The 25,604-nt window shown below is 50.7% G+C and overlaps 2 protein-coding genes across 6 annotated transcripts in view; one reads left to right on the top strand and one right to left on the bottom strand.

Moving 5' to 3' along the window:
• The window catches only part of Iqck (IQ motif containing K), a 201,444-nt gene that overhangs the window by 116,072 nt on the left and 59,768 nt on the right, over window positions 1–25,604 (top strand). For 2 of the 4 annotated variants that reach the window (XM_040755660.1, XM_040755644.1), the window contains one exon: window positions 3–612. The exons of the other annotated variants lie outside the window; for them this stretch is intronic. Coding sequence is in view for 1 of the 2 variants with exons in the window: in XM_040755644.1 (XP_040611578.1) it covers window positions 3–58 (56 nt within the window). In the remaining variant the exon portion in view is untranslated. Of the gene's footprint in view, window positions 1–2; window positions 613–25,604 lie in introns of those variants that run through there. 4 annotated transcript variants of the gene reach the window in all.
• On the bottom strand, window positions 537–25,069 carry Gprc5b (G protein-coupled receptor class C group 5 member B). Of its 2 annotated transcripts, none has more exons than XM_005087911.4 (4): window positions 24,904–25,069; window positions 12,505–13,535; window positions 4,887–5,047; window positions 537–1,725 (listed from the first exon to the last, which is right to left on the bottom strand). In XM_005087911.4, exons 2-4 carry the CDS (start codon window positions 13,532–13,534, stop codon window positions 1,678–1,680), a joined length of 1,239 nt encoding a protein of 412 aa, XP_005087968.1. In that variant the 5' UTR covers window position 13,535; window positions 24,904–25,069; the 3' UTR covers window positions 537–1,677. The 2 variants fall into 2 exon arrangements, with proteins under 2 accessions (XP_005087968.1, XP_040611567.1); XM_040755633.1 differs by lacking the exon at window positions 24,904–25,069 and adding an exon at window positions 13,787–13,942 and having other exon boundaries at window positions 537–3,616.

Raw genomic sequence — 25,604 nt, 5'->3', positions numbered from 1 at the left:
AGTGAAATGTAAAATGGAGGACGAGGAGGTGCCTGCTGCCCCAGTGCCACCTCCTTAACTGACCTCAGTCACTCCACACCCAACTGCACATCCCTATTACAGTTTCCTTGTGAAGCCCTCGCATGGCAGACACACAGGCCGGGCTTGCTGCAGACATGCTTAACTGCAGTTTAGGAAAGCATCCCTTAGCTTCCTGCCTTACCCCAAATGCTACTTTTCCATTCGCTTTTCCACTGTGTCAAGTGTACCCTTCTGAGCCACCAAAGTTGAAACACGCAGTGATGGTGTCCCTGTCACCAGTTTTCCCACTTCTACCAAGATCCGTATTTGTTTTATGTCAAATCTCTGTGATAGTTCTGCCTTGGTTTTGCCGTTGATTAACAAATGAGGCAAGGCTGTTACAGCAGCAACCTATTAATGTAATGGTCGTTTGTTCTGTGGCTGCTGCACACCAAGGTTCTCTCATTCGAAAGGTCCCAGACACAGCTGGCAGCCTCTGTGGTAATACTGGACTGTTTGACAAGCTACCACGAATCTTAGGTAAATAGTAAAGCCTTTATTTTCTTGTTAAGAACAGCATTTTGAAAATAAAACCTATCTGCCCATGCTTAACAACCTTTGCAATCTTTGATATTTATATGTATGTACTGATTGTCTTGAAATTTCCCAAACAATTTTGTTTATAAGTATGCAAGTCAGCCAGGGTGGGGGATAGAGTGAGGGTACATTATAAAACACACATTAATACATTTAATAAATATATATTATCTATCAAAAATGAGCATAGTTCTTTATGAATAAAAAGCACCTGCCAGGGGCTCTCGTCGGCTCACACGGTTGCCACATCCTTGGATGTGTAAATACCAGCGCCCCCTTCTACTTTCCAACTCGGCAAGCCCAAAAGACAACCCCTCTCATCCTGTCTGCACACTTGTTTGCTGGCTTTGACCTCATCTGTGTGGAGATAGGGGGGGACAACAACCAGATCTAACCTTGGAAACAACTGACACATCAGAGCCTATCCCCACTTCCATTGCCCGACACCTTGGCAAAGGGCCACAGAATACTGTAGAGTTTTCACTTAGCTGTGAACAGAGGAGCTGTCCTTCAGTCCCAAAATGGTGTCACTACCTGGGCATGCTAGGTTGTGCTTACAGCTTGGGGTTATTCACAGAGGACTTTGTAGACCATCTCCCCTATCAACTCTTAAACAGGTGCCATGGGATTCTGTCGGAAGCTGGCTGTACAGTCTCTGTGTGGAGTTGCCTCGTGGTCCTCTTCAGATGAACTTGAACTCATTAGAAAAATAGCAGATGTCGTCCTTCTTCTTTTGCTCCCACCTCCACCCCTGTCTAAGAACATCGAGCCCACCCTGAACCTCAAATTAGCCAAGATAAAACAAAGCCCAGAAGCGCGCGATCACCTATCAGGATGGAAAGAAAAACAAAACAAAACAAAACAAAAAACAAAGCAAAACCGAAAGGCCTCACTTAGTGAGGTTTCCTGTGGCTCAGAATGGTTCTGGTTTATAGTGTAGAAACACTGCATTCTGCACAGCCATTTGCACGGTGCTCACCTGATACGCAGACAACAAAGAGCTTAGAGAGAAAACCATCAATCATGTCAGCTTCTCCCTTCTGCAATGGGGGGCTTTTGCAGACCAAGTCACTGGTGACATCAGAAAGCTCCAAAGGACTCCAGAGAGCGGGGTTGGGCAGCCACTTCCTGGCACAAGAATGCGGAGCGCTGACGTTTGTCACCCAACTGGCCTGAGGTGCTAGGAGAGCTCTTCTGCAGAAGGCTGGGTAGTGCATGCAAGAGCGCCAGCCCCACGCAGCCCTGGCTTTCTCGCTCTCCAACCCCTCCTCAAGCTTCTAAGGTCTCAGCCCACCGCATGAAGGTCCTTAAGCATGAAGGACTGATTCAAATTCTCTGGAAGCAAGCACATGCTCTCAGTGGGGGTGGGGCACCCCAGAAGGCTGGGAAGGGGAGGCCTTTGGGTGCCCTGCTTTCTGCTTCCCATGCGTGGTGGTGATGCACTAGCTGCGAGGAAAACTTGCGGGAGAGCCAAGCACTAGCCAGATTGGCCTCATCTCCCCAAGGCTCTGCAAAGGCAGGGCAGGGAGGGGATACCAGCAGAGACTGGGGTCTTGAGAAAAATCAGATTTATTAAAACACTCAGCTCAGATGTACTGGCTTAAGAAGAGGTCAGTCCCCACCCCCACCCCCAAATACTAACCATTAAAATTTGCTTTCATTAAAGGTTAAAGGCTTATGGGTAGTTTTCATAGAAAAAGCAATGTAGTGATTAGAGTGTATGTAGAGGCCCCACCTTTGTTTATACAGTCCATATGGTCAGGTTCAAACTCTTAGCATGGAAAGGTTGCTAGAGATTATCCTGGCCAAACAGTGCAGAGAACACAGGGCTTTTAATGGCAGGGATGCTGGAGATGCTGAGCGACAAAGGAATGACTTGCTTAGGACAGATGGAAGCCATGACAAATGACGGCTGTGAAGAGGGCCATTTTCATAGAACCATCAGAAAACCAAGGTTAAAATGTTCTCTAAACCCTCCGAAAACAGCAAGAGACCTTCATGGAACTCTTTCTATCCTGGACTTCTAGCCACATCAGGGGAAGACACCCCCAAGAAGTCACTGCTGGACAGGGAGAAGTCATCTCTCCCTTCTAGAGGTCACTCCTGGGGAGCTCAGCCATAGGGCGTTATGAAAAAGCTGCTATGGTGCCTGCCTTTCAGCCTGACTCCCCTGAAGCTGCAAGCTGATGGCCCTATCTGAGCTTCAGAAATGAACACGGAAGGAAATCGAGGGAGGGCAGGTGCAGCAAGAGGAAGAAGGGAGGCGGGGTGCTTGTCAGAACAAGAGGCCCGTAGACGGAACAGTGGTTGGTCACCACTGTCTAGATGGGATGGTCACTTCAAGGTCCAGAGTACCTTCTCCTCTTTGGCACATTCTGTGTTTCCTCTACTCCCACCAGCTACACAGCTCCCTGACTGCCCAGTTGGGCCTTACTTTGGAATCACAGCCACAGCCTCCTAAAGTCCCCTGAACTGCACAGGCCACCAGAGCAAGCGAGCCAGGGAGAAGGGCCCATGAGTTAACCTCAAGGGCACAGTTATCTCCAAAAGTCCTCCCTGGGAGCCAGCACTTGGGGAGGGGGTGACAGGCTGGCTCCAGCCCCTCACATAAGCCAGCATCAGCCTGGCACACCAGCTGTGAATTCTTTTCTGTCCTGACCCCTCTGGATGCAACAGTTTCCCAGCCACGCTTCTCTGAGTGAGCCTAAGACTATTGGCAGTTAGCTCTGATTTAGTTTGCAGGACGATTCCATGTTTGTGTGTGTGTGGCAGGATAGGGGAGGGCAGTCACTGTTAGCTTTCCAGTTCATCCGTATGTCACATTTACATGAAATCCCCTTGGTGGGAATTCCCAGATATCCTGGCTTCCAGGGGGCCTGTCTCGGCCATGGTTATGGATTTCGCCCTCAAGAAAGACACAGCCAGGGAATAAAATCGGTAAGAAAGATTCTTATTCTCTGGAACTTAAGGTCTTTCACCAATGGTGTCTTCCTGTGTGAGATGGCGGAGCAGTTGGGATCTGGAATAACATAAGGACAACACTGAGAACTCTGCAAAGTCAACGTTAGAAACTGATGCATCAATCGCCCTCGCTTTTACCTGTGGGGTCTGTGGGACTGAGACAGCCCAGAAATGTACCAGAGGTTCATGTCACCCACCCTCAGGGACATACTCCTCACTCAGACACTCAGTGCTTTAAGGAGTGAGGAGGATGGGACTTGCCTTGGGCATGCTACACAAGGGTCCTACTGTTGAGACCCTACAGCAGCACCTGGTAAGTCCTCTGTTTCCTTCTCGTCACTGGCCTTGAAGGAACCAGGAGGACTTCAGAGTGATGGACAGGCTGTGCTGATTACAGCACATGGGATGGCCCCTCTGGAGACCAGTGGTCACAGTGAAGTCAGGCTTTTCTTGGCCCTGGGACAAAGAAACAGCCCAGGAGGTGGTAGGGGGGATTTAAGAACACAAATCTGTGTTTCTTTTTGTCTTACAGTCTGTTCAAAGCAAAGGGAACCAGAGCCTAGCAGAGCCTTCACAGGCCAGAAAACCCAAATGCTCTCCCTCCAGGGATCAAAGACCATTCCATTCCTGATGGTCTATTAAAAAAGAAAAAAAAAAAAAGCTCAGGTTGAATTATGGAGTTGGCACAAAATAAAGAATGGAAATCAAATGTGCACATGTGAACTGGCCCATGCACTGTTTCTAAGAAGCAGAGCTATGTCTGGAAAGTAGACGTGGGGATGAGTGCCTGTTTGGACTTTGCTGGAATGAAACAGTCATTCCAACAGAGACAAAAAGCAAAAGGTGACACTTTCTGCTGCAGGTCTGTTTGGCGACAGATAAGTTACAGCTGCTCTGGTGTTTGAGGGAAACAATTTCAATTTCCTAGGATGTCTCTTAGGGAGGTGAGGTGGGGGGAACCTGGTACCCAGCTGGGGGTGCTGGATGGAGTAGGGCCCAGGGGGCTTAAGCTAGGGTGGATGTCAGCAAAGATGAGAACATCCCGACAGGAAGCTTTTCCTTAGAGTCACCTTCCTGGGAGAGGGTGGGCACTGTGCTCAAGAAAGAAAATCCACCAGGCAAAGGGCCCCAAGCTGCTTTCTGAGTGTGGGTGGGTTTTCCTCACGTGAAGAGAGGTGGTAGATGGGGCCAGACAAAGATGGAAGGTGTGCATGCATGGAGCTGCAGTGGGCAGCCCAGAGAAGCAGCCTCCCAGGTACACCCAGCTGAAGCTGCCCCACCTGGGCGCTCTCAGGCCTTCTGCCCAGACATCATGTTTTGATACTTACAGTCCCGCCATTGAGTACGACAGCCATCTCCGTCGGCTGATACACATTGCTTCTGAATGGGGCACTGGGTCGGCTTCCCAGGCTGCTGGGCTTCTTTCCCAGGCTGCCACTGGATCTTTTCCCCAAGCTTCCATTGGAAAAGCCCGCTGCTGCTCGGAGAGCTGAGGAAGGAGTTTCCAAGATGGCAACGCCAGAGAGAACAGGGGGAAAAGGAGGGGAGAGAGTTGGGGGGAGGGAAACAGAGGGATAAGAGGTAGATGGGGGAGGAAGGGAGAGGGAGAAAGGTGGGGAGGAAGAGAATTTTGTTTTTCTGCAACAACCAGCTCCTCCCCTCTGGGCACCTCTATCTACCCACCACAGTGACTCCTCCTCTTTGTCACAAGCCCGGTGCAGAACAAAAGTCACAAAGGGGCTTTGTTCTCCAGCCTCAGGAGGGTTTGGGAACTTTGTGGAACCCTGCTCTCCCCACACAGCTACAGCCAGGCTGGGTGGCGGTCACCTCTGGGCTGTCAGGCTTCTTTTGCACATATGTACAGGTCTGTATGCACCATACCAGTCAAAAGCAGTCACTGTTTCTGGATGCTGCAGAGCTGGGGGCAGCTGAAAACATACAGGACAGCGATTGCCATCAGTGGAAAATGACCCTCAAATGACCCCCAAATAGGAATCAAAGATCCAGAGGAGGAGGAATGATTGCAAAAAGAGTTGGTACTCTATCCCTGAAGTAGGTACAGGATGTTTGTGAGTTACTGTCCTTTTTAAAGACAGCACCTAAGGTAGCCCAGGCTGGCCTCAGACTCATTCTGAAGCCAAGAATGGTCTTGAACTTCCAATCCTCTAATGCCACATGCCAAGTGCTGGGTCCACATGCAGCTAGTTAGTGTTCTCCCTCTCCTCTCCTCTCTTCTCCCCTTCCCTCCCCTCCCCTCTCCTCCTCTCCTCTCCCCCTCCCTCCCTCTGTGTGTGTGTGTGTGTGTGTGTGTGTGTATGTGTGTGTGTGTGCAAGCGTGTATGTACGCACGTTTGAGCAGGTATCCTCAGAGTTCAAGAAGGGTGTTGGAGGTTATGAGCTACCTGATGTGGGTACTGGGAAAAAGGTTCAGATTCTTTAGAAGAGCACTGACATTTTTAGCTACACTCCAGCACATGCCTTGTTTTCTGAGGCAGTGTCTCACTGCCTAGGCTGGCTGGCCAGGGAGTCCCAGGGATCCACCTGTCTCTACCTCCCCAGCTCTGGGATTACAAGTGAGCTGAGCATCACACACCGGTGCAAGGGATACAGCCCAAATCTTCCTGCCTGCACAGCAAGCACTTTCCCCAACTACGTCATCTCCCAGCCCCAGGTTGTTGCATTTCTAAGAAATTACGCTTCCCCCTTTCAAATAGAGGAAAACCAACTTGAAGGGCCATGAAGAACCTCAGGTATGTGCTTGTGAATGAAAGGAGCCAGACTGTGAGGGCTTCTCACACCTTGCCAATGACAAGCTGGAAAGGGCAGGCTGTTTGTGGGGATCAGGGGCTGAGTGGGGAGGAATGGAGAGGGGGCAAGAGGAACATTTCAGGATAGTGAGACCGCCTGTGTGACAGTACAAGGTGGATACAGGTCACAGTGCATTTGTCAGGGTTCACCCAATTACTCACTAATTAAAATGTGGTCTTTGACTCAGGAGTGGAGCACTTGCTAAGCGTCCCTGAGGCCTTAGGCTCCACCCTCAGCACCCCCACAAGATGGAAATTTTAACTGTAAGATGACATCTGCAGTGCCACTGAAAGTACTCACGTTGCTTAGCTAAAGAAAGGCTTTACTGAGTGGTGGTGGCACACGCCTTTAATCCCAGCCCTTGGGAGGCAGAGGCAGGTGGATCTCTGTGAGTTCGAGGCCAGGCTGGTCTACAGAGCGAGTTCCAGGATAGCCTCCAAAACAATACAGAGAAACCCTGTCTCGAAAAAACAAACAATCAAACAAACAAAAAAAAGCTTTACTTAAAAGTCTTCCCTGAGGAAATGCAGGAAGACAGCTTGGGAGCTATGCAACCTATTTGGGGCAGGAATCATAAGTACCTTAGAGCCAAGCTGTGAAGTGACATGTGGAGGGTCAGTTTTCATAGCATAGCAGATGCTATGATTTCCTTTACAACAGATAAGGGCTAAGGACTAAGGCCAAGGTCACACAGCTGGCAGAGCCCACTCTGGAAGCCTGGTAGAGACAGGCTGCTCCTAACCATGACACCAGTTCCAGATGCTCTGTCAACCATCACAGTCAAATCAAGCAAGCTGTATTAAGTCACATTAGGGATAGTTCATCCTAAACTGGACCAAAAAATCTGAGTCCAACACAGACTCACGAAGCCTTTCTTGTTTTGGCATCTCCAAGGCTTGGGCAATTGTTGCTTATGCTGAGGGCATGTCCCTGCCTGGGGAGCAGCACAGGGACAGCTAAACACAAAGTTTTGCTAGTGTCAGTTCCTGCTCTACAAGAGCGAAGAGAAGCACTTCCCTGCTGTGCAGAACCCAGTCCGGGTGGACTTCACTTCAACACACCTTCTTCAGAGAAAACCAAAGCTCCACTCTCTCGCTACCCATGGTCCCTTAGTTCCTCCCTGTGCAAGCTATCAGTGGTTTTATGAGCTCATCTCTGGCATTCTAGGTCCCTCAGAATGGGCTTCAGGATCCAACTTGTGACAGGCCTGACCAATCATGGAATTGCATCTTTGAGAACACACTGGTTCAGGGAAGGGCATTCAGAGCCAATCAGAAATAACTCTGGGATTTTCTCAAGCCTTCTGGAAAGAATTTTCCCCCCCTGGGATTCTGAGCAAGCCCAGAGCTACTGGGGACAGTGATGCCTCCATCAAGAGATAGGGAGGAGTTGAGTTTAGTCATTACTTTTGAATCTAGCCCTCCTGAAGCCTGCTATCTCAGGCATTTGGGATTTTCACTTACTTGTTTGAATAATTAAGCATTCAAATTTTATTTTAAAAAAACTGCTAGTAACCAATCTCAGAGGCCTTTGACTACTTTCAGAGCTGACCCTATCCAACTCACAGCAGAGGTGAAGGACAGGCAGTATTATTCCTAAGTGAGTACCCAGAGGTGTAAACTCATTGGTCAAATGCCAGTTATTTCTGGTGTAGGACCAGCAAGTGAGGCCAAGTTAGCCGTGCTTTCCCCTATGCTTCACTAGGGCTCTCCAGCAGTAAACAAAATCTCTAAGAAGCCTTGGGCTCCAATAAGACCTTAGAATCCAAGGGCCCTAACAAAGGGAACACATGTTCCTTTGAAATGTGCCCGTTTCGTCTTGTTAGCACTTTCTAAGATGTGATCTGAGGTGTGACATCTCCGGCATAAGGTAAGTCTCTTAGCACTTACCTCATGCCTTATTGGTACTAATGAACACAGTCCATTAAGTGTATCTATGTGGGGAGTCTCACTGATGGGAAGAATTATTTAGGGTAAGATCACTACAGCTTCCTGAGCTGCAGTACATACAGCCTGGAGAACACACCTTCCAACTCATGACACCTTGTGGGAACAACAGTCAAGAAAGGAGAGCCCAAGAGCTGGCTGGAAGTTCCCAGTGGGAGGACATGGTCATTGCAGCTTCCGGGAACTAGCCACTCCAAGGATAAGGCCCCTCATGGTGCCTGGTTCCTAAAATACAAACTGGCTGAAGTCGGCAAGAAAGGTGCCAGCAGCTGCTCCCACTGTGGCAAAGGAGCGTGCCCAGATGGTCCTTGGCCAGCAAAGCAAGAGTTTCTAGAATAAAGGCCAGCCCAGCCAGGATATGCTCTGTGTGAGCTTTGTCTGAGGACTGCCCTGCCTGGTCTCAAATAATTTTGGTGGGCCTATATTTTTGATAGTCTAAAAGATGCCTTTGAAAAAGGGAGGGGGGAGGCAGAGGTAATAAGGGTTGCTAAGGATGGAGTCATTGACCCAGAATGCACCAGGTTCCGGCTTCCATCTTCAGCGCTGTGAGCAAGCAATCAGGAACCTCTTGTCTTAAAAAAAAGTCTGACAACACCCAAGGTTGCTGAAGATTCAGGGAGGGACTTGCAGTGCAAACCATAGAGTGGTCACTCAGCCTACCTTTCTGGGATACCATCTGGCATGGAGTGGCAAGATTTAATGATGCAGATTATTTCACTCATATCTAGGACATCTTTTGCAAGGAGCTAGTGAACCAAAAAGCAGAAAGATGAATGGATAAGAGTGCTTACTGCAGCACTGTATCACGGGGAGCCTGAGGCGGGCAGAGCAGCCAGAGGAGGAAGGACCAGAAAATAAACACTGGTGCCCGATGGAAAATTCCACAGCATTCTCAGAGTATGGGAATGTTCATCAACTGACTCCAGAAGGCCTCCATCACATGGACTTAAAGCACATGCCAGGCCAGCTCTTGGATCCGAGGTTTCCACCCAGTGACACCTTAGGATCACTTGGAGAGCTTAAAAATTATGCAGACCTCAGACTCAGACTTGATCAGGGGTCCTGGGGGGGCAGAGCAGCTGCTTTTCATTAGGAGCCCAAGTGATTCTAATGGGTAGACGGACCACCCCGTCTTAGTGAGGTTCTGCTTTGTCTTTGTTTTGGAGAAAGGGTAGCACCGAGCCTCTTCCTGCCTCAGTTTCTAAGCAGATCTCATGAATTAGAGTAGTCAATAAAATGCTCAGAATGGCACTTGGTACATGGTTTTTTGGTTACTATTTGTGTTTTTTTGTTTGTTTTGTTGGGGGTTGTGTGTCTTGTTGTGTATCCCAGGCTAGCTTTGAACTCACAGCCCTCCTGCCTCCCCTCTCTGTGAGCTGTGGGAAAACAGGGATGTGCTGTCATACCTGACTATTGTTACTTTTAAAACACAACTGCTCAGGTGTTTGACCTTCCAGTTTTACAAGTAAATAGAACATTCCATTCAACCACTGGTTCTTAATAATCTCCCCCTCCCCTGGGGGGTGGTGGTGCACAGGTTTTTAGAATCAGACAGGAGACACACAGTATGTGATCCATTTGTTCCCTGTACTTCCCAGGCCCAAGGGGAGTCCAGGGCCTCAGAGAGGCCCCTCCAGGAGAAGCTGACAAGAACGGGTGGTGCTGCCAGCATACCAGGACTAGCCAGGTCCCTCCTCTGTCACCAGAGCCCCTTGAAGAGGCCTCCAGGTTTCCAAAGGTGACCTCTAGCATGACTCTACCTTCTCCTGTCCCTCAGCTGGACTAACACTAAATCCCTCCCAACGTCTCCACAGACACAGGCATCTGGTCTCAACTTTATGTAAGAAGAAAGCAGCTTGGATTACAGCCACACTGGGACTTTCCCATCTGCCCTGCATGGGGCTGCTGGCGCCCCTCCTACATATGCGTCTGGCTAGGGGTCAGGGGTGCAGAGGAAGCCGACTACATGTAGGTCTGACAAGGATATGGGTGGCTGTTTAGGAAGTGAGGGCTCACCCTGCTTCCCTGCCTACAGTAGAGGAGCAGGCTGCACCCCGGTCTTCCACACTTAGCCTTGCAAGGCTGTGTAAAGGGACCAGATCCTGAGCACGACTCACACTTGTGCCTGGCAACTGGGCAGATGTTGCTAAGTTTCAGTCTGTCATGGGCCACGTTCCAGCTGTGTGTCCTCAGGAAATGCCATTCTTTTGAGTCTCAGCTAACACCTATTCATCATGAAGGAGCTACAAGGGGTCTGACCTCACAGGGTAACACTAGGGACTGATGAGATAGTGTAGGCCGGAGGCAGAGTACAAGCTAGAGCTCAACACGTGACCCTGTCAGGTGATCAGTGCGCACCAGGACTGGGATTCAATTTTACCGATGGGCCCCTGAGGCATCTTTGGGAAATTGAGAAAGGTCATTTACTTAAGCTCCAGTGTGGGGCCCAGCCAGCTTCCTTTAAGCAATGTCCCAAGGGGCACCTGGCTAGCATCAACAGCAAGGCCTTTGGAGTACCGGTGACCACATCTCCCTCCATCCTACTGTGACCTCACCCCTGAGCAGAAACAGGTAGTCTTGGTCACCCAGACGTCACCCATTTGCTTTCTCTGTCTGACCCCAGAGAAGCTTGTGAACAATCAGCCAAGTATTAGGGATGTTAGTAGTGGATGGTGCCAAGCCTTCTGCCCTGGTGAGCAGTTCTGGGGCCCATTCTACACATGTCCTCAGAGGGGCTCTGCAGGACTCAGTGTGGCTGTCTGTAGCTAAGACAAGCCTATAAATACGGCCATTTTGGCAACCTGCCTTTGTGCTCTCCCTTTGGAGGCCACCACTAAAGTAACCCCTGTCCCTGGGTGTCTCAGACACACTTTATTTTATTTATTTATGTATTTATTTATTTATGTATGTATTTATTTATTTATTTCAAGACAGGGTTTCTCTGTGTAGCCTTGGCTGTCCTGGAACTCACTCTGTAGACCAAGCTGGCCTCAAACTTATAGAGATCTGCTTATCTCTGCCCCTCCCCCCCCCCAGTGCTGGGCTTAAAGGCATGTGTCACCAATGCCCGGCCAGACTCCACTTTCAAGAGACTTCCCCGAAGGCCCACAAGCTCCGTGCTCAGTGCCATCCATGCTCAGTGTCACCAGGGTCTGGTTCTCATTGTGTTACTGTCTGTGACACCTCTGCACAGCATGCCCTCTTGTTACTCTCATTTCACAAATTAGAAAAACTGAGGCTCGGAGAGGTCATGCAATCTACAGAAAAGTAGCTCAGCTGGAAGTGGGAGAGGCAGGGTTTGAACCCGGACATTTGACTTTGGGATCCAGTTTGAACATGCTGGATCCCATGGGGTGGAGGAAGGCAAGAGCCCTGTCGTGGTCTGCATCCATCTAGCACACGGCATAGGCGGCAAACTTAGATGCCTACAGGGAGCTAGGGAACTAATGTTGGGGAACAGCAGGGAGTGGTAGAGAGTGTGGCAAACAGAAAGTGTATTCCTAGATAAGGGCAGCCAAAAGTGTGTGGGAGGTGAGAGGCCTGGCCTCCCAGTGCCCACTGACTCACGTAGATCCAAAATACCCTGCAGCCATGTAGGAAGGCAGGTTTGTTTTATCGGTGGAGGGGGGTTGTTGCTGGGGACAGACCCAGGGCCTGTGCATGTGGGGCAAATACTCTATCACGGAGCTACCCACAACTTTTAAAAGCCAAGAAACTGGATGATTGTGGTGGTGGTGGTAAATTGTGTGTGCGCGCGCGCGTGTGTATGCAGGCAGGAGGACAACCTCAGGTATTGTTTCTTAGAAACCATCTCTTGTTTTTGGAGACTCTAGGGTCTAGGGCTCACAGATCAGTTCTGTCTGCCTTAATGTCTGCCTGCTTCTACCTCCGAGACACTGGCCCTGCCAGTTACAACAGGCCCTGCCATCACACCTGGCTTTTCTCTGGGTTCTAGAGAGTGAGCTCAATGCTCTTGCTCACTCTGACAACACCAACCAAGCCATCTCTCCAACCCCGCCCACCCCTTGAATTTTATAACAAATCAGTTGGCAACTGGCATGACGAAGAGGATAAGGAGCCAGTGTTAGCATGGGGCCATTCACTACTGTTGAGTCTGTTGCTGGGTCTGGGAGCATCTGCCCCAGCTGAGGCCTTTCAGGGACTGTCCCAGGCCCAGCAGTGACCGCTTTACCTGCATTATGTTCATCCATTGAGAAGGCCTTGTTCTCCATGTAGGCCCGAGGCAGGTGTATGTCCTCCTCAAATGCCGTCTCCCGCATCCTGGGCTGGGAAGTATCGAAGTAGTTGGGTGGGTTCTCCTGCAAGGGTGGGAGGAGGGTGCAGTGGATCTCCGGAATGGCGTAGAAGATGACAAAAACCCAGCCACTTGCTGCCAGTGTAATGGCCAAGGTGGGGTCGCTCCACGCATCTCCCTGCTTAACGATCGAGCTACTGAAGAGGTACATGGTCATCCAGACCACCCAGATGAGCACAGAGAGGAAGGTAGTGACGAGGATGAAGGCTCCGTTCACTTTCCACCGCCTGAACTTGCCACATAGCGTGAAGAGGGACTGGGCCAGGGTGATGGCCAGCAGCACCATGTCATAGATGAGTGCCATCACAAAATCCATGGGCTCGTAGGCGCAGGCTGGCTTCGTGTCACGCAGCACGGTCAGCACCAGCCACTCGGTGGCAATGATGACCTGCACCAACATCAGACACAGTGCCAGGCTCACCAGCTGCCAGCCGGCTGGGCTCGTGCCCTGGCGCACTAGCCTCCGCACCCGCCATGCCTGGCTTAACAGGCAGGAAAAGCAGAGTGCGAAGAGGACACCCCAGAGGAAGCGCCGGATGGAGCAGATTGTCTCATCCATGCGAATGATGAAGGCGAACGTCAGACCAAAGAGGCCCAGGGTCCCCAGCAGGAAGAGGAAGAGGAGGCACACAGGCCTCCTCTTTTCCTTGTCCTTGATGAAGGGCAGTCTCACCAAGAGGATGAGCATCAGGAGCAGCGTGATCAGGGCCCCAGCCCCGGCCACTGCCTCCACCACGATGCCCCAGATGGCGTCCAGGTCGCACAGGGACACGTACTGAGGGAGAAGGTCCAAGCCGCAGCCCCGGGATGTGCTGGCGTTCTCTGAAGCCACCGAGGCAATCACCAGGAGCAGGGGCAAGGGGAACACTTGATGGGTTCTCATCTTTCTCTCTGACACCAGGAACATTCTAGAAAATGGGGACAATTAGGGAGAAAGATCATTACACTGTATGGCCCTACTTTCCTGATTTCCCCAGGACTTGCCTCTTACCAAACCCGTAGCCCTCGAGGATCCTCCGGCCCTTGAGATAATAGCATCCACTTTCTCCAGGCAGTGTGGTCCCTTACCCAGTCTGGCACCCACTTGAATCCTGACCCAGATTAGTAACCATAAGCCACCATCAGCAGTGGCTGGAGGACCAATGGGAGGGAGACTCACCTCATCTCTCTAGCCCTTTGTAGTCTGTAAATCTGGCCTCTTCCAAAGTAAGGCAATGAGAGATGTTTTAAAGGGATAGCTACCAGCCAGGTGCTCGGCTGGGGTGACACCCCTTGTCTCCCCCTCTAACTCTCAAAGGCTAATGGGGAATATTTACTGACCACTCACTCTAGACCAAAAACTGGGCCCAGTCGGTCCTCATAATGCCCCATGAGCAGCAGGTCCTATTGTGACCTCCATTTTCAGGTGACAAAACAGGGTCTTCAGGCTGTGACACTCACCCCAGGTCACATAACCACACTGAGAGGAAGCCATCCCTCTCAACAGAGGGAGAAGCCTCTGCTCCCAGCCTTACACATTCTGTGGTCCCAGCTAAGTCTGCTGCAACCATTGGATAAAAGACTAGTGGAGAAAAAGATTCCGTTTGTTCTGAACACATGCAGACATTTTCCTGTTGTTACCTAAACATTACGTAGTAACAAGGGTTGACTTCGTATTAGGTATTGTAAGTGACCCAAAGTCCATCCACCCCCCCATAAGCATTTCCTGCAGATGTGTCTGTACACCCAGAAGGAGCTTTTCCACATTGTCTCCCCCACACATCCCATCATGCCCCTCTGGAGATCTCTTGAGGCTCCATTCTCTCCTGTTGTTCCTGTCCTGGGAGGCCTGAGAATTCACCTTGCCATACTCTCTTCTGTGTGCTCTAGATGCTCAATGACATCCTGACCCAGTCCCCTGCTAGGACACACCCCTATTATTTTCATTTTCATTTTCTGCTTTTATAGTTGAACCTAGCACCTCATGCACGCTAAGCAGCTGCTGGGCTCCATCCCTGACCCCTTTATGTTGTTTCTTTAATTTGAATTTTGAGGTAGTTATACTACTTTACCCCGGCTGGCCTTGAGCTCACCACAGCCCAGGCGGGGCTTGCACTGGTGACCTTCCTGCCTCAGCCTCTTGAGCAGGAGGATGTGTAGGCCGGTGTCACCAGACCTGGCCCTGCAGAGATACTTCACCCCCCCCAGCTCATCTGCAGAGCTGTCAGCTCAGACTCAGCCAAGGTCAGTGGAGCTCCCACAGCACAGGCAGGGTCTTGTGAGCTGAGTTCTAATCAAGTCTGCCGTTTTTTGTCTACTTTGTTTCTTTTCTCCTTCCCTTTCTCCTCTCCTCCCTTCTTGTTTTTGTGTCCAGCTGCAGGTGGAGAGGCAGAGACAGTATCTTTGACTCACATGTAGACCCAACCTTAAGTCACATCTGCCATCCGGGACAGTTTTTTGTTTGTTTTTTGTTTTCGTTTTTGTTTTTTTTGGGGGGGTCCTTGGGATGACCTATGCATTATATGATGTGTCTCACCAACCCTGCTTCTAAACACTGCCAAATAGCTCCTGGGTGAGGGGCACAATCCCCCCCCCCCACACACACCAAAGGCTTGCTGTTATATTGGCGGTGTGTTAGCACACAGTACCTGACACAAGTCAGGCACTTAGGAAACCCCCACAGAACAAGAGATTGGCACCTACACTGCCCTTTATCCCACTGACACCAGCTCCTTGCTTTGGAGAGAGGCTGGACCTTCAAAAAGCCACAATGCAAGCTGTGCCCCAGGTCATTACTAGTCATATTGAGTTAGTTTGGGGTTTTAATTCCACCTATGTGTAGGTCTGTAAGCAGCCATCCTCCCCACACCACAAAGCCAGGCATCCCTGGGGCTTCCATTAAGCAAATGCAGGATTGACCACCTCTCCTCCTCCTCTTCTTTACAGAGATCCCTTGCACCTCTTGGGTCCCTCCTTGGCCTCCAGACCATTGACTGCATAAATAATTGATGCTGTAGACAGTGGCTGGTGGGGTGGGGTGGTCTGCTATGATTACACAGAGAAGGCATGCTACGAACAGAAGGTACTTAAACAAGACCCGCCTACTCAGGTAAATGTGGGGTGGGGATGTTGACCATTGCCTTGCAGTCTAGTCATAATAGTGCCATGGAGGCTCCATCAGGGATTTCCTATGCAGCCATTTAACTGTCCTGACCATTGGCCACATGAACCCCAACAAATTAAAATACTTTTCCCTTGATGTTTCTACACTGTGCTGGGCTGCTCAGTCAGCAAAGGTGCTTGCTGCCAATGCTGCCAAGCCTGACAACCTTAGATCCCTGGGACCCACACAGCAGAAAGAAAGAGTCAACCCCACAAGCTTTGTGTGCATGCTGCGCATACGCACACCCAGGGAGCATGGCTACATGGTGCATTTTGGAGAGACATCATTCTGAACAGAACCACTTCTCAAGGCTGGGAAACATGCTATAAACCAAAATTTAAGAACTAGTTGGGACAGAGCAAGCTGCCATTGGCCCACAACAAGGTGGAGGGTCTCCAGAGTGCATTTTCCCCTTAAGAGTCATCGGTGGAAAAACCCCATTATTGGAGTTCTCAGCAACACATCCCAGCAATCTCTCTAGTTTATAGCCAATTCCATCTTCCCTTGAGAGTGAGGAAGTGATGTTTGGGAAGATGCTTCTGGAAGCTGGATCAATGCCTCTTCTCTGCCGTCTCTCACCTATATACCCTTTGATTGATGGTTCTCAACCAGAGGCAATTTTTGATGTCACAACAATAGGCATCTGTTGAATAGAGACCAGGCCTACAATGTGAATAGCAGCCTCCACCAAACAGAATGATGCTGGTCAAAAAGTTCACGGTGCCAAGGCTGAGGAAGGTGGGTTTTAGATATCAAAGTTAGAACTAGTGAGAGACACCAGGGAACCCACTAGGTCTCATGCCTGTACCTCACCAACCTTGCTTCCAAGAACTTGGATTTTTTTCAGGCGTGTCCAACCACTCTTTCTGGCAAAGCTCCTCCTTCCAAGCCTGGCTGTAACACGAGACTTGGTTTCCTCAGTTCTTCTTGCTTGTTTCCTATGTTTCCTGTCTACCCCAACCTGAATGAACACCACCAAGATGGGGCCCACACTTCTTAAACTGTACAGTGTTCTTGCAGTAGCTGGCCAGCACTCTAGTCTCTCCTTCCTTTCTGACACGGGAAATGGATCCTCTCATGCTATCTGCTGTTATGGCCACAGGTAATGCCCTTTTCTACTTCAGGGGCAGCTAAGGGTTTTGTCACAGCAGCTGTTTGCCTCATTTCTGGAAAGAGCTCCCAATTTCCTTTTGAAGTGTTACCTTAAGCCCTAGCTCCCAGCTTGGGTGGGTGGGGTCTGATATGAGTCAAGTGGGAAATGTCCCCAACTGGGTGGAGCTATTTTAAAGAGCAAGGGGTCTTTAGGAGGTGGGGCTTGGTGCAAGGAAGTAGGTACCTTTGGTAGCTAATAGCCAGGCTTTTAGATCTCACAGCCGAGTCCTGTTCTATGGCCATGAGAACTTTACACTACCACCACCATGTCAGCCCTGCCACGATGAAGTGAAGTCTCAAAAAACACGAAGCAAAATGCTCCTTTCATCTTTGTTTTGATCAGCTATTTTGTGTCAAGAAATGTAGCTGTGATGGTTAATATCAGCTTGATAGGCTCTAGACTCACCCAGGAGACAAGTCCCTGGACATGACCATGAGGACTTCCGCAGGAGACAAGCCCTGGGACACCACTATGAGGGATTATCTGGGCTAGGTTAACTGACCTGTGTAGATCCACACTAACAGGAGGACATACTGTGGCCGGGTGGGGTCCTAGATTACATAAGGAGAATGTGACCTGAGCATTGGTATTCATCTTCCTCTGCCTCTGACTGTGTCACCAGCAGCCTCAAGATCCTCTAGCCTTGACTGCTCTGCCTTTTCGACTGTACCCTCTAACTGTGACCCAAGGTAAATAAACCCTTTCCCCTCTTAAGTTCTTTTTTTTCAGGGTCTAGTCTCACAGCAGCAGCAGGAAAAGTACGTAAAGCTGTAGCTAAGGCAGCGCCAGCTCAGGCTTGTCCGATCTGGATACTGTCCTACTCTTTGGCTGAACTGATTGGTTCACAGAAAGGAACATGGTCTGAAACAGAGCAGTGAATTAGTAGGAGGGCTTGATATTAACTGGCAGGATGGCTTCTCTTTGTGATGGAACTGTTAAGTTTGAAGGTTCGAGTCTTGCCACGGAGAGGACAGATCTTTCTCTCAAAGAGATCCTGTCTGAGGGTAAGACTGACCCAGAGGATCAGCTAGGAATGAGCTTGAGTCCTGATCCACTGAAAGACAGCTGAATTCACCCATGCCTGGTACCAGCAACCACTTAACTACAGAGTTGGAATGAAACCACTTTGACCTGGGTTTCTGTCACTTGTCAACAAGTTCTCAAAACCTAGGAGGAATGACCTCCTCTTGATCCATATCTAGGCATATTGGTGAAACCAAGCATGGCCAGACACTGAAGGAGAGAGTCCAGCTGTCTCAAGCTGGTCATTATTGGCCTTAAGGATGACTATGGGGTGTGGCCACCCAATTCCACAGAGCTATGTATAGGATGAGGGGAAGGCCGCTGGTTCATCTAGGATTTCCAAGGGGTCCTATTTCTGTCACATTGACAACCATAGTAACTGCTCACCAGACTCCGTGACACATATGATAACATTCAAAAATCTGCCGAAGGGAGCTAGATAGCGCCTATAATCCTGGCATTTGGGAGGCTGGGACTAGAGGATCATAGCCAGCCTGGGCTATATGGTAACTTCTAGTCCAACCTGAGTTACCTATCACTGAGAAACCTTAACTCAAAAAACCAAATAAACAGAATCTACAGAATAATCCTAGAGGGAGTGCTAAGGCTGTCTCCATTTCACAGGAGATAATGCTGTGCAGTACAGGCAGAGGAGCTGCTTGGCCAAGGTCACATGCTGCCAGCAGAGCAGACAAGGTCTTATTGTTGCTGGGCTTTCTATAGACCGGAGCTTGTAGAAGAGTCACTGGTGACTTTTGCTGGATGACTTATCGCCAAGGGGTCCTCCCTGCCCCTACTCCACACTATGCCAGTACTTTTGCCCCCTGACTCTGTTGTATGGGTCATGAGCATGTGTGTGTGTGTGTGTGTGTGTACTGTTATCCTCTCCCAAGGAGACACCTCAGCCTAGGGTTGACTGTCCACATTTTTTGAGACGGGGCCTCTCACTGAACCTGGATCTCACTGAGTCTGTCCCACTGACTGTCTGGACGGCAAGCCACTGGGATTTACCTCTCTCTAACCCCCAGCACTGGAGTTCTGTGGATGGTCACAGGGATCCAAACTTAGGTCCTCATGCTTGCACTTTGTCTCCAACCCAGTGTTCCCTTATTTATTTACCTTTTGGGTCTGTTCCTCTCCACCCACAATAACCCCATGCCCTCATCTGTTTTGTTCTGGCCTTTAGTCCCTGAATGAATGAAACTTGCCACACAAGCTCTAACTCTCACGTGGCTCATAAAGGTGTGCTAAAATTTTCTATAAAAGAGGAAATGGAGGGTCTGAGAGGCTTAACTCTAAATTTGACTCTTGGACTGTCCAAGCCAGCCCTGCAGTCCACACTCAGGCTTAGAAGTCTGGATGAGGGAGGACACAGGGCAGGAGCCCCAGGCAGATACTACCCCTTGCATCTAAAATGCCCCTTGACAGATAAGCCCCACCCTGTTCAATCAGCCACCTGCTGCCTCCCACCTCCATCCCTATGTGGAACAATACCACATTAGAGGTTCTGAGGCAGCCTCAAGGCAGGGCTACTGGGATGGATGAATACATGGCAACAAACCCATGGGGTGAGGGCAGCGGCTCCTCAAAAGGAGTAAAGAATAAATGGGAATGAATGCACAAGCCTTGGCTCACATACTAATTACCTTTGCTGCCAGCCAGGCGCTCAGAAATGGGACTCACTTGGTGTTCTTAAATACACTGCAAAACAACCCACAGCCCTCCCACATACACCATAAACACTACACAGGTATATAGCACACCCCCACACCACAATACACCATAAACACCACACACACATACACCATACCCACACCTCACATACACCATAAACACCACACACATATACACCATACCCACACCACACATATACCATAAATACTACACAGGTATATAACACACCCCCATACCACAATACACCATAAACACTACATACACCCTATCCACACCACACATATACCGTAAACACTACACAGGTATATAACACACCCCCATACCAAAAAACACCATAAACACCACACACACTGTATCCACACCACACATATACCATAAACACCCCCCCACACCATACCACACATACCACATATACACCATAAACACCACATACACCGTATCCACACCACACATATACCGTAAACACTACACAGGTATATAACACACCCCCATACCACAATACACCATAAACACTACATACACCGTATCCACACCACACATATACCATAAACACCCCCCCACACACCATACCACACACACCACATATACACCATAAACACCACAATACACTGTAAACACCACACATACCACACACACCATAAACACCACACACATACATACACATACCACACACACATAGTCTACAGAGGAGCCTGAAGTCAAACACCACCCATACACTATAAACACCACACATGCATATAACATACCACATACACCATAAACACCACACACATACATACACATACCACACACACACAGTCTACAGAGGAGCCAGAAGTCCGCACTAGGTGGAGAAACAGTCTCCTTCACTGTCCTGAGTACTGGCCCTGCAGAGACTGATGAGGACTCTCTGGGACTGCTTCTTCTAACCCAAGTCTCACAAGAATCAGACTCCCCAGTTTCAAATCCTACCCTAGCATGCACATGCCTGTGGGTCCCACGCCCAACATTGTCCAAATCAATAAATAATAAAAGAAAAGCCCTACCTCAGGCCACTTGCTAGCATACTACGACTCTGAGATACTGACTTAACCTTTCCTGCCTCAGTTTCTTCATTTGCAAAGTGAGGGTAATAACAGCACCCACATCACAGGGCTGTGGTGAGTTCTGAGGTTACTACTAGAAGTGTGCATGGTGGCATTCACCTGTAATCCCAGCATTTGAGAAGCTGAGGCAGGAGGATCTCAACTTTGAGCCCAGTCTCAAACAGGAGGTGGGGGCTGTGGGGTGGCCAAGTGGGTGAAGTGTTTGCCCAACAAGTGTGAAGATCAAAAGTTCAAATCCCCAGCACTCAGCTAAAAGTTGGGCTTCTGTAATGGCTGCTCTGTACTACTAGTGCCAGTAGGTAGAGATTGGTTACCTGGGGCAAGCTGGATTCACTCTGAGACTCTGCCTCAGTAAATAAAATGACAAAGAATCCACAACACCCAATGTCAACCTCTTGCCTCCACATACATATACACCCCATATGTACATATAGTCATAAGAAAACATGAATGCACACTCTAGTGCACACACAGTAAAATGCACTAGTATACACACATGAACATACATACACACACAAACACCCATACACACACGCGCGCGCGCACACACACACACACACAAAGGATAACTATAGGATACAGAACACCAGCTAATGTAGAGAAATTTAAAAGACTGGTAAATATTCCACTGTCTGCAGGGGTAAATTCTTCTTCTATGGATTTCCTAGGAGGGGCTGTTGCCATGGAGATGGAGTCGTGAGGGGGCTCTCCCATATGCTTATCTACCACTGCTTTCCAGCCTCTCCCATTATATGCCAAAGCCAACAGGTCCTTGAGATGGTGGGAAGGAGACAAGCCTTCGAATAGGAACAGGAGCCATGAGGTGTGAGCCTCACTGTCAAGGTTGAACCAGGCCAGTGACCCTGAAACCAGTCATGGCTATTAAATAGTCAGAGCCAAAGCTGCCAGAGACCACACACCGGGCCTTCTCCTGGGAAGTAGGATCCCTTCCTTTTGCCCCTTCCCCCATAGGGATGGAAAAACAAAATGTCCCAAACTGCCCTGAAACCCTTCCGAACAGCCAGCCTCCCCTCAGCCCAGTGGCTAGCAACAAGGCTCCAAAGAGATCATTCTTCCGACAGTGCAAGAGAGCAGAATTTGAGCCAGCATATGGGGTGGGGGAGTGGACAAAATGGGCAGGTATGTCTGTATGGGGGTGTGGTGGGGGCTTGGGGGGGGCTTCCCAGCCCCAGCATATGTCATAGCTCAGTACCCAGCTGAATACCTGCCACAGTTTAGTCTCCTCAGATGCTAAGATCTCAACAGGAGGGCAGTCTAGTAGAAGTAGTGACCCTGATGTTGTTATCTAACCTTAATCTCCTCCGCTGTAAGGTAGAGAGAGGTTGTGCTGCTTGCATGAGGTCCACATGCAAAGCCCTTTGCAGAGGAAGCAGGGGGCTCTTGCTCAAGAGTCCCATTGTCCTGTTTGGGACCATGAAGGCAATGAGGTCAAGCCGCCTGGCCATCGACTTCACGGAATCTGCAGACCACGCTAGGAATCCATTTTTTTCCCCAGCTCTTGATCCCATGTCTGGCAGAAGTCCAAATTGGGGTTGGAAGTCAATGTCTCTCGAGCCTGAGCTTTTTGCTCGATCCCAGCTCACTCCTCTGGAGCCGAGGTGTGTTTCCTGCTTGGCTGGTTTAAACCGTTACAAGGTTTCCTGACATTAAACTCTTTCCCAGACCCAAACTGTCTCTGCCTCCCTCTAATATCTTTTCCAAGTTAGAGAGTGTTATCCTTTTCATTATCCTGTGCTGACCAGACACTGCCCTCTTTGAGGCTCCCAACTTCATAGATCCTCTTAGGCTAGTAACTTAGTACAGCAGATCAGTGCTGTGAACCATGAATATGCAAAGCAGCTGTGAGCCTGTAAATAAAAGCAATCATTTAAATGCAAACTGCAGCCTACGCTGCCTGAACCTCGGTACTAGGATCCTTCTCTGGGTGCAGTTCTGAGGCGAAAGCGTGACTAACTCGGAAACGCCAGCTAGCTCTGCTTGGACCCTGAGTGAGGGGACTCCCTAGGGTAGATGAGAGCTGTCTAGAAGTAGGAGGTGGATCTTGAGAAAGTCAAGCCACTCCTCCAGTTAGCTCACTGGGCTCTCTGGGGCTCAAAGCAGTGCCTTAGGCTGGGTCCACAGTCAGAACTCCCTGTACCACAGCATCCCTGCCTGCGGAAGGAAGGGAGCTGCTTGCAGTCTCCTTGTGGAGGTCAAGGGAGCTTCTAAAATCACACCCCGTGACCTCCTACTGATAACCCTCCAAGGATTCAGGGGCCCTTGACAGAGTAAGTTCTAAATGCCTTTTCATGGCTCCAAAGACCAGGATCCGTCTAGCGCCTCTGGTCCTTTCTCGCCTATCCCCAAATCCGCCCCCGCACACTGGCCACAATGGTCTTTGTGTCTCTTCCTCCAAGCTTCTGCAGTCTGGATGCCCTTTGCCTCCAAATCGCAAGGGAGTCCCCACTCCCCGCTGGGGTCTACTCAAAAATGCCATTCCCCAGATGTCTCCTCACGCCCCGCAAGCCCAGTCCATTTTGTTTTCCAGTCAGCCCTGTCCCAGCAGGTGTTGTACGTGGTGGCATTTATTTGCTCCATTAGTCTTTCCTCATTCACTTCTCTGCAGTTCCGTCCCCCATCCCCCGCCCGCCCCAACCTGGATCTATTCATTTTATACAAGGTATTCCCTCAGGACTCTGTTCTGTGCCCACCACGGGTGTTGAAAAAACAAACAAACAAACCCAGTAAAGATTAGCGTCTGTCTTTATAAAGAAAGACCTCTTCTTGCTGCCCGGGTCCCAAACTGCAACCCCTTCCCCTCCCATCTTTCCCCTTTCCAATTCAGCTGGCTCTTTTCAGACATAGAAGGGAAGGGATCAGGGAAACAATGTTCACAGTCCAGATAGAAAACTAGCCGGGAGGAGGATTTCCAACCAACAGATGCCAATTTGCATTCTATTTACATGCTATTTGCATGCAGTTTAACTTCAAGTGTGGTTATTCCCAAAGCCCCGAGAGCTCACAGAAGAAACTTAGGAAATAACGTCTGAAGTGCTGTGTGTGGGGTGTGCTTAGCCTCTCTCGCATTCTCCGATCTTTGTGGGGACCCTCAGAGCTTTCTGGACGCTGCTCAGGTGCCCCCACCCCGGAGCAGTCCGGCTGCCGATGCGGCGCGTGTGCTGGGGCCCCAGGCGGGGACGATGGTGCCCGCCACACTCCCGGGGCCTTTGTCCCTGTTCCAAAGAGCCGCCCCCTTGGCGAACAGAAGAAGGGGGAACTGGCTAGGCCTGGGTCTGACGGAGCAATAACAAGGGGACGAGACCTCTGTTCTGGGGCGTCCTTTGGGGCAAGGTCGGTGGGCCGACCCAAAGCTATGTAACGAGCTACCGCCCGCTAAGGCGGGGTGCGGGCTCCTCGTCTGGACTTGCCTCTCCCACCCAGTCCTCGAAAAGTGTGGGGTCCTTGTGGGGCTTCGAGCTCAAGTACCCCAGAAAGAGGGGGCGCAGCACCGGGTAGTCCTTACCCTTAGTCGGGCTGCCTTCCTCGGAGGCCCAAGTGCCCTTGCCTGGGACAGAAATCCTCCCCCTTAACCGTAGGCAGCCGCCCCTGGACTTCAAGCCCACTATTTGACCCCCAGCCTCAGATTTTTCTCCCTGTGGTGCCCACTCTCTTGAGCCTTTTTCCAAGAGTGTGCGGCCACTGCGGGCTGCAAGTCGGGTCCCCCAGACCCTGCGGCAGGTGAGGCTGCACGTCCCCAAAGGCCGGCCCTTTCCCCAGGCCAGGTCTGCGTAGTTCATGGCCAGCACCCCCGCCACCCACGGCTGGCTCCTGGAACCTGACTGCGACGCCCCTCACAGGGGTCACTAGCACAGTGCCGACCTCCCTTTACTCCCTTTCGTCTGTCGTCACCCCAGACCCTAACCAGACCTTTGGCTCTCTGTCTGGTCCATGGACACCCCCCCCATCCGATAAAGGTCCCCAAAGCCTTGCTCTCGGTCAGCCTTCTGCGGCTCCTCTCCCACCGCACTGTGGCACCCCTCACCCGAACCCCACAGCTTCCCCTGCAGACGCACTCCGAGGAGGGAGAGCAGAAAAAGCACGAGCCTCGGGTCCCCTCTGGATCTTCACAAGCCCACGGCGGGAAAAGTTTCTGGGGTCCCTGCGGCGCCCTCCCCGCTTCCGCTCTGGCTGGCACTCACCGACCCTCGCGGCCCCGCAGCGCCGACGCTCCTGCTGGCCCTGGGCCCGAGTCACATCTCTGCAGCGCGCCCGTGGCCCCCGCTCCGCGCACGCCCGCCAGCCGAGCCCGCCTCACTGCATAGTCCTTTGGAGCCGCGGCAGCGCGAGGCGCCCCCTGGCCCGGCCCGCGCTGCAGCAGCAGAAGCCCCGCCCCTCCGATAGGCTCCGCCCCACCAGGCCCCGCCCCGGCCGGGTCTGCGGCTCTGCTCTGCCCAGAACCAGCCGCAGGCAGCGGGTAACACCAGGCTCTTGGTTGTTCTGAACGCTGAGGCACCTTCCACTTCCAAACAAACCTTCAGTGTCCCCAATTCAAAGTCATCTCCGCCCGCTTAAAGGTCAAGACGCACAGTTGCCCGGGTTGATCTGTTTGCAGAAACATCCTAGCCACATACAACGCAATATCCCCGCGGGGGTCCTAGAGGGGCACTCGTCGCATACACCAGAATAGAATCCTGGACTCGGAAATTCCGAGACTGTACTCTTCCTAAAGTCACCAAAGCCTCGGTGTAGTGCACCTCGGCAGGTCCCCACCGATCACATCCTTCCACCCCATCCAGCCCTCCCTTTTCTCTTTGTGCACACTGAGCCCAGCACCCGTATCCTTGGCAATCCCAAACACGAACCTCACCGCGGTGACCGCCACCGTCTCTCACACTTCATT

This window comes from Mesocricetus auratus, unplaced genomic scaffold (genome assembly GCF_017639785.1).
Source record: "Mesocricetus auratus isolate SY011 unplaced genomic scaffold, BCM_Maur_2.0 Super-Scaffold_4256, whole genome shotgun sequence".
Classification (NCBI taxonomy): Eukaryota; Metazoa; Chordata; class Mammalia; order Rodentia; family Cricetidae; genus Mesocricetus; species Mesocricetus auratus.
This window is presented reverse-complemented; position numbering and strand designations above follow the sequence as displayed.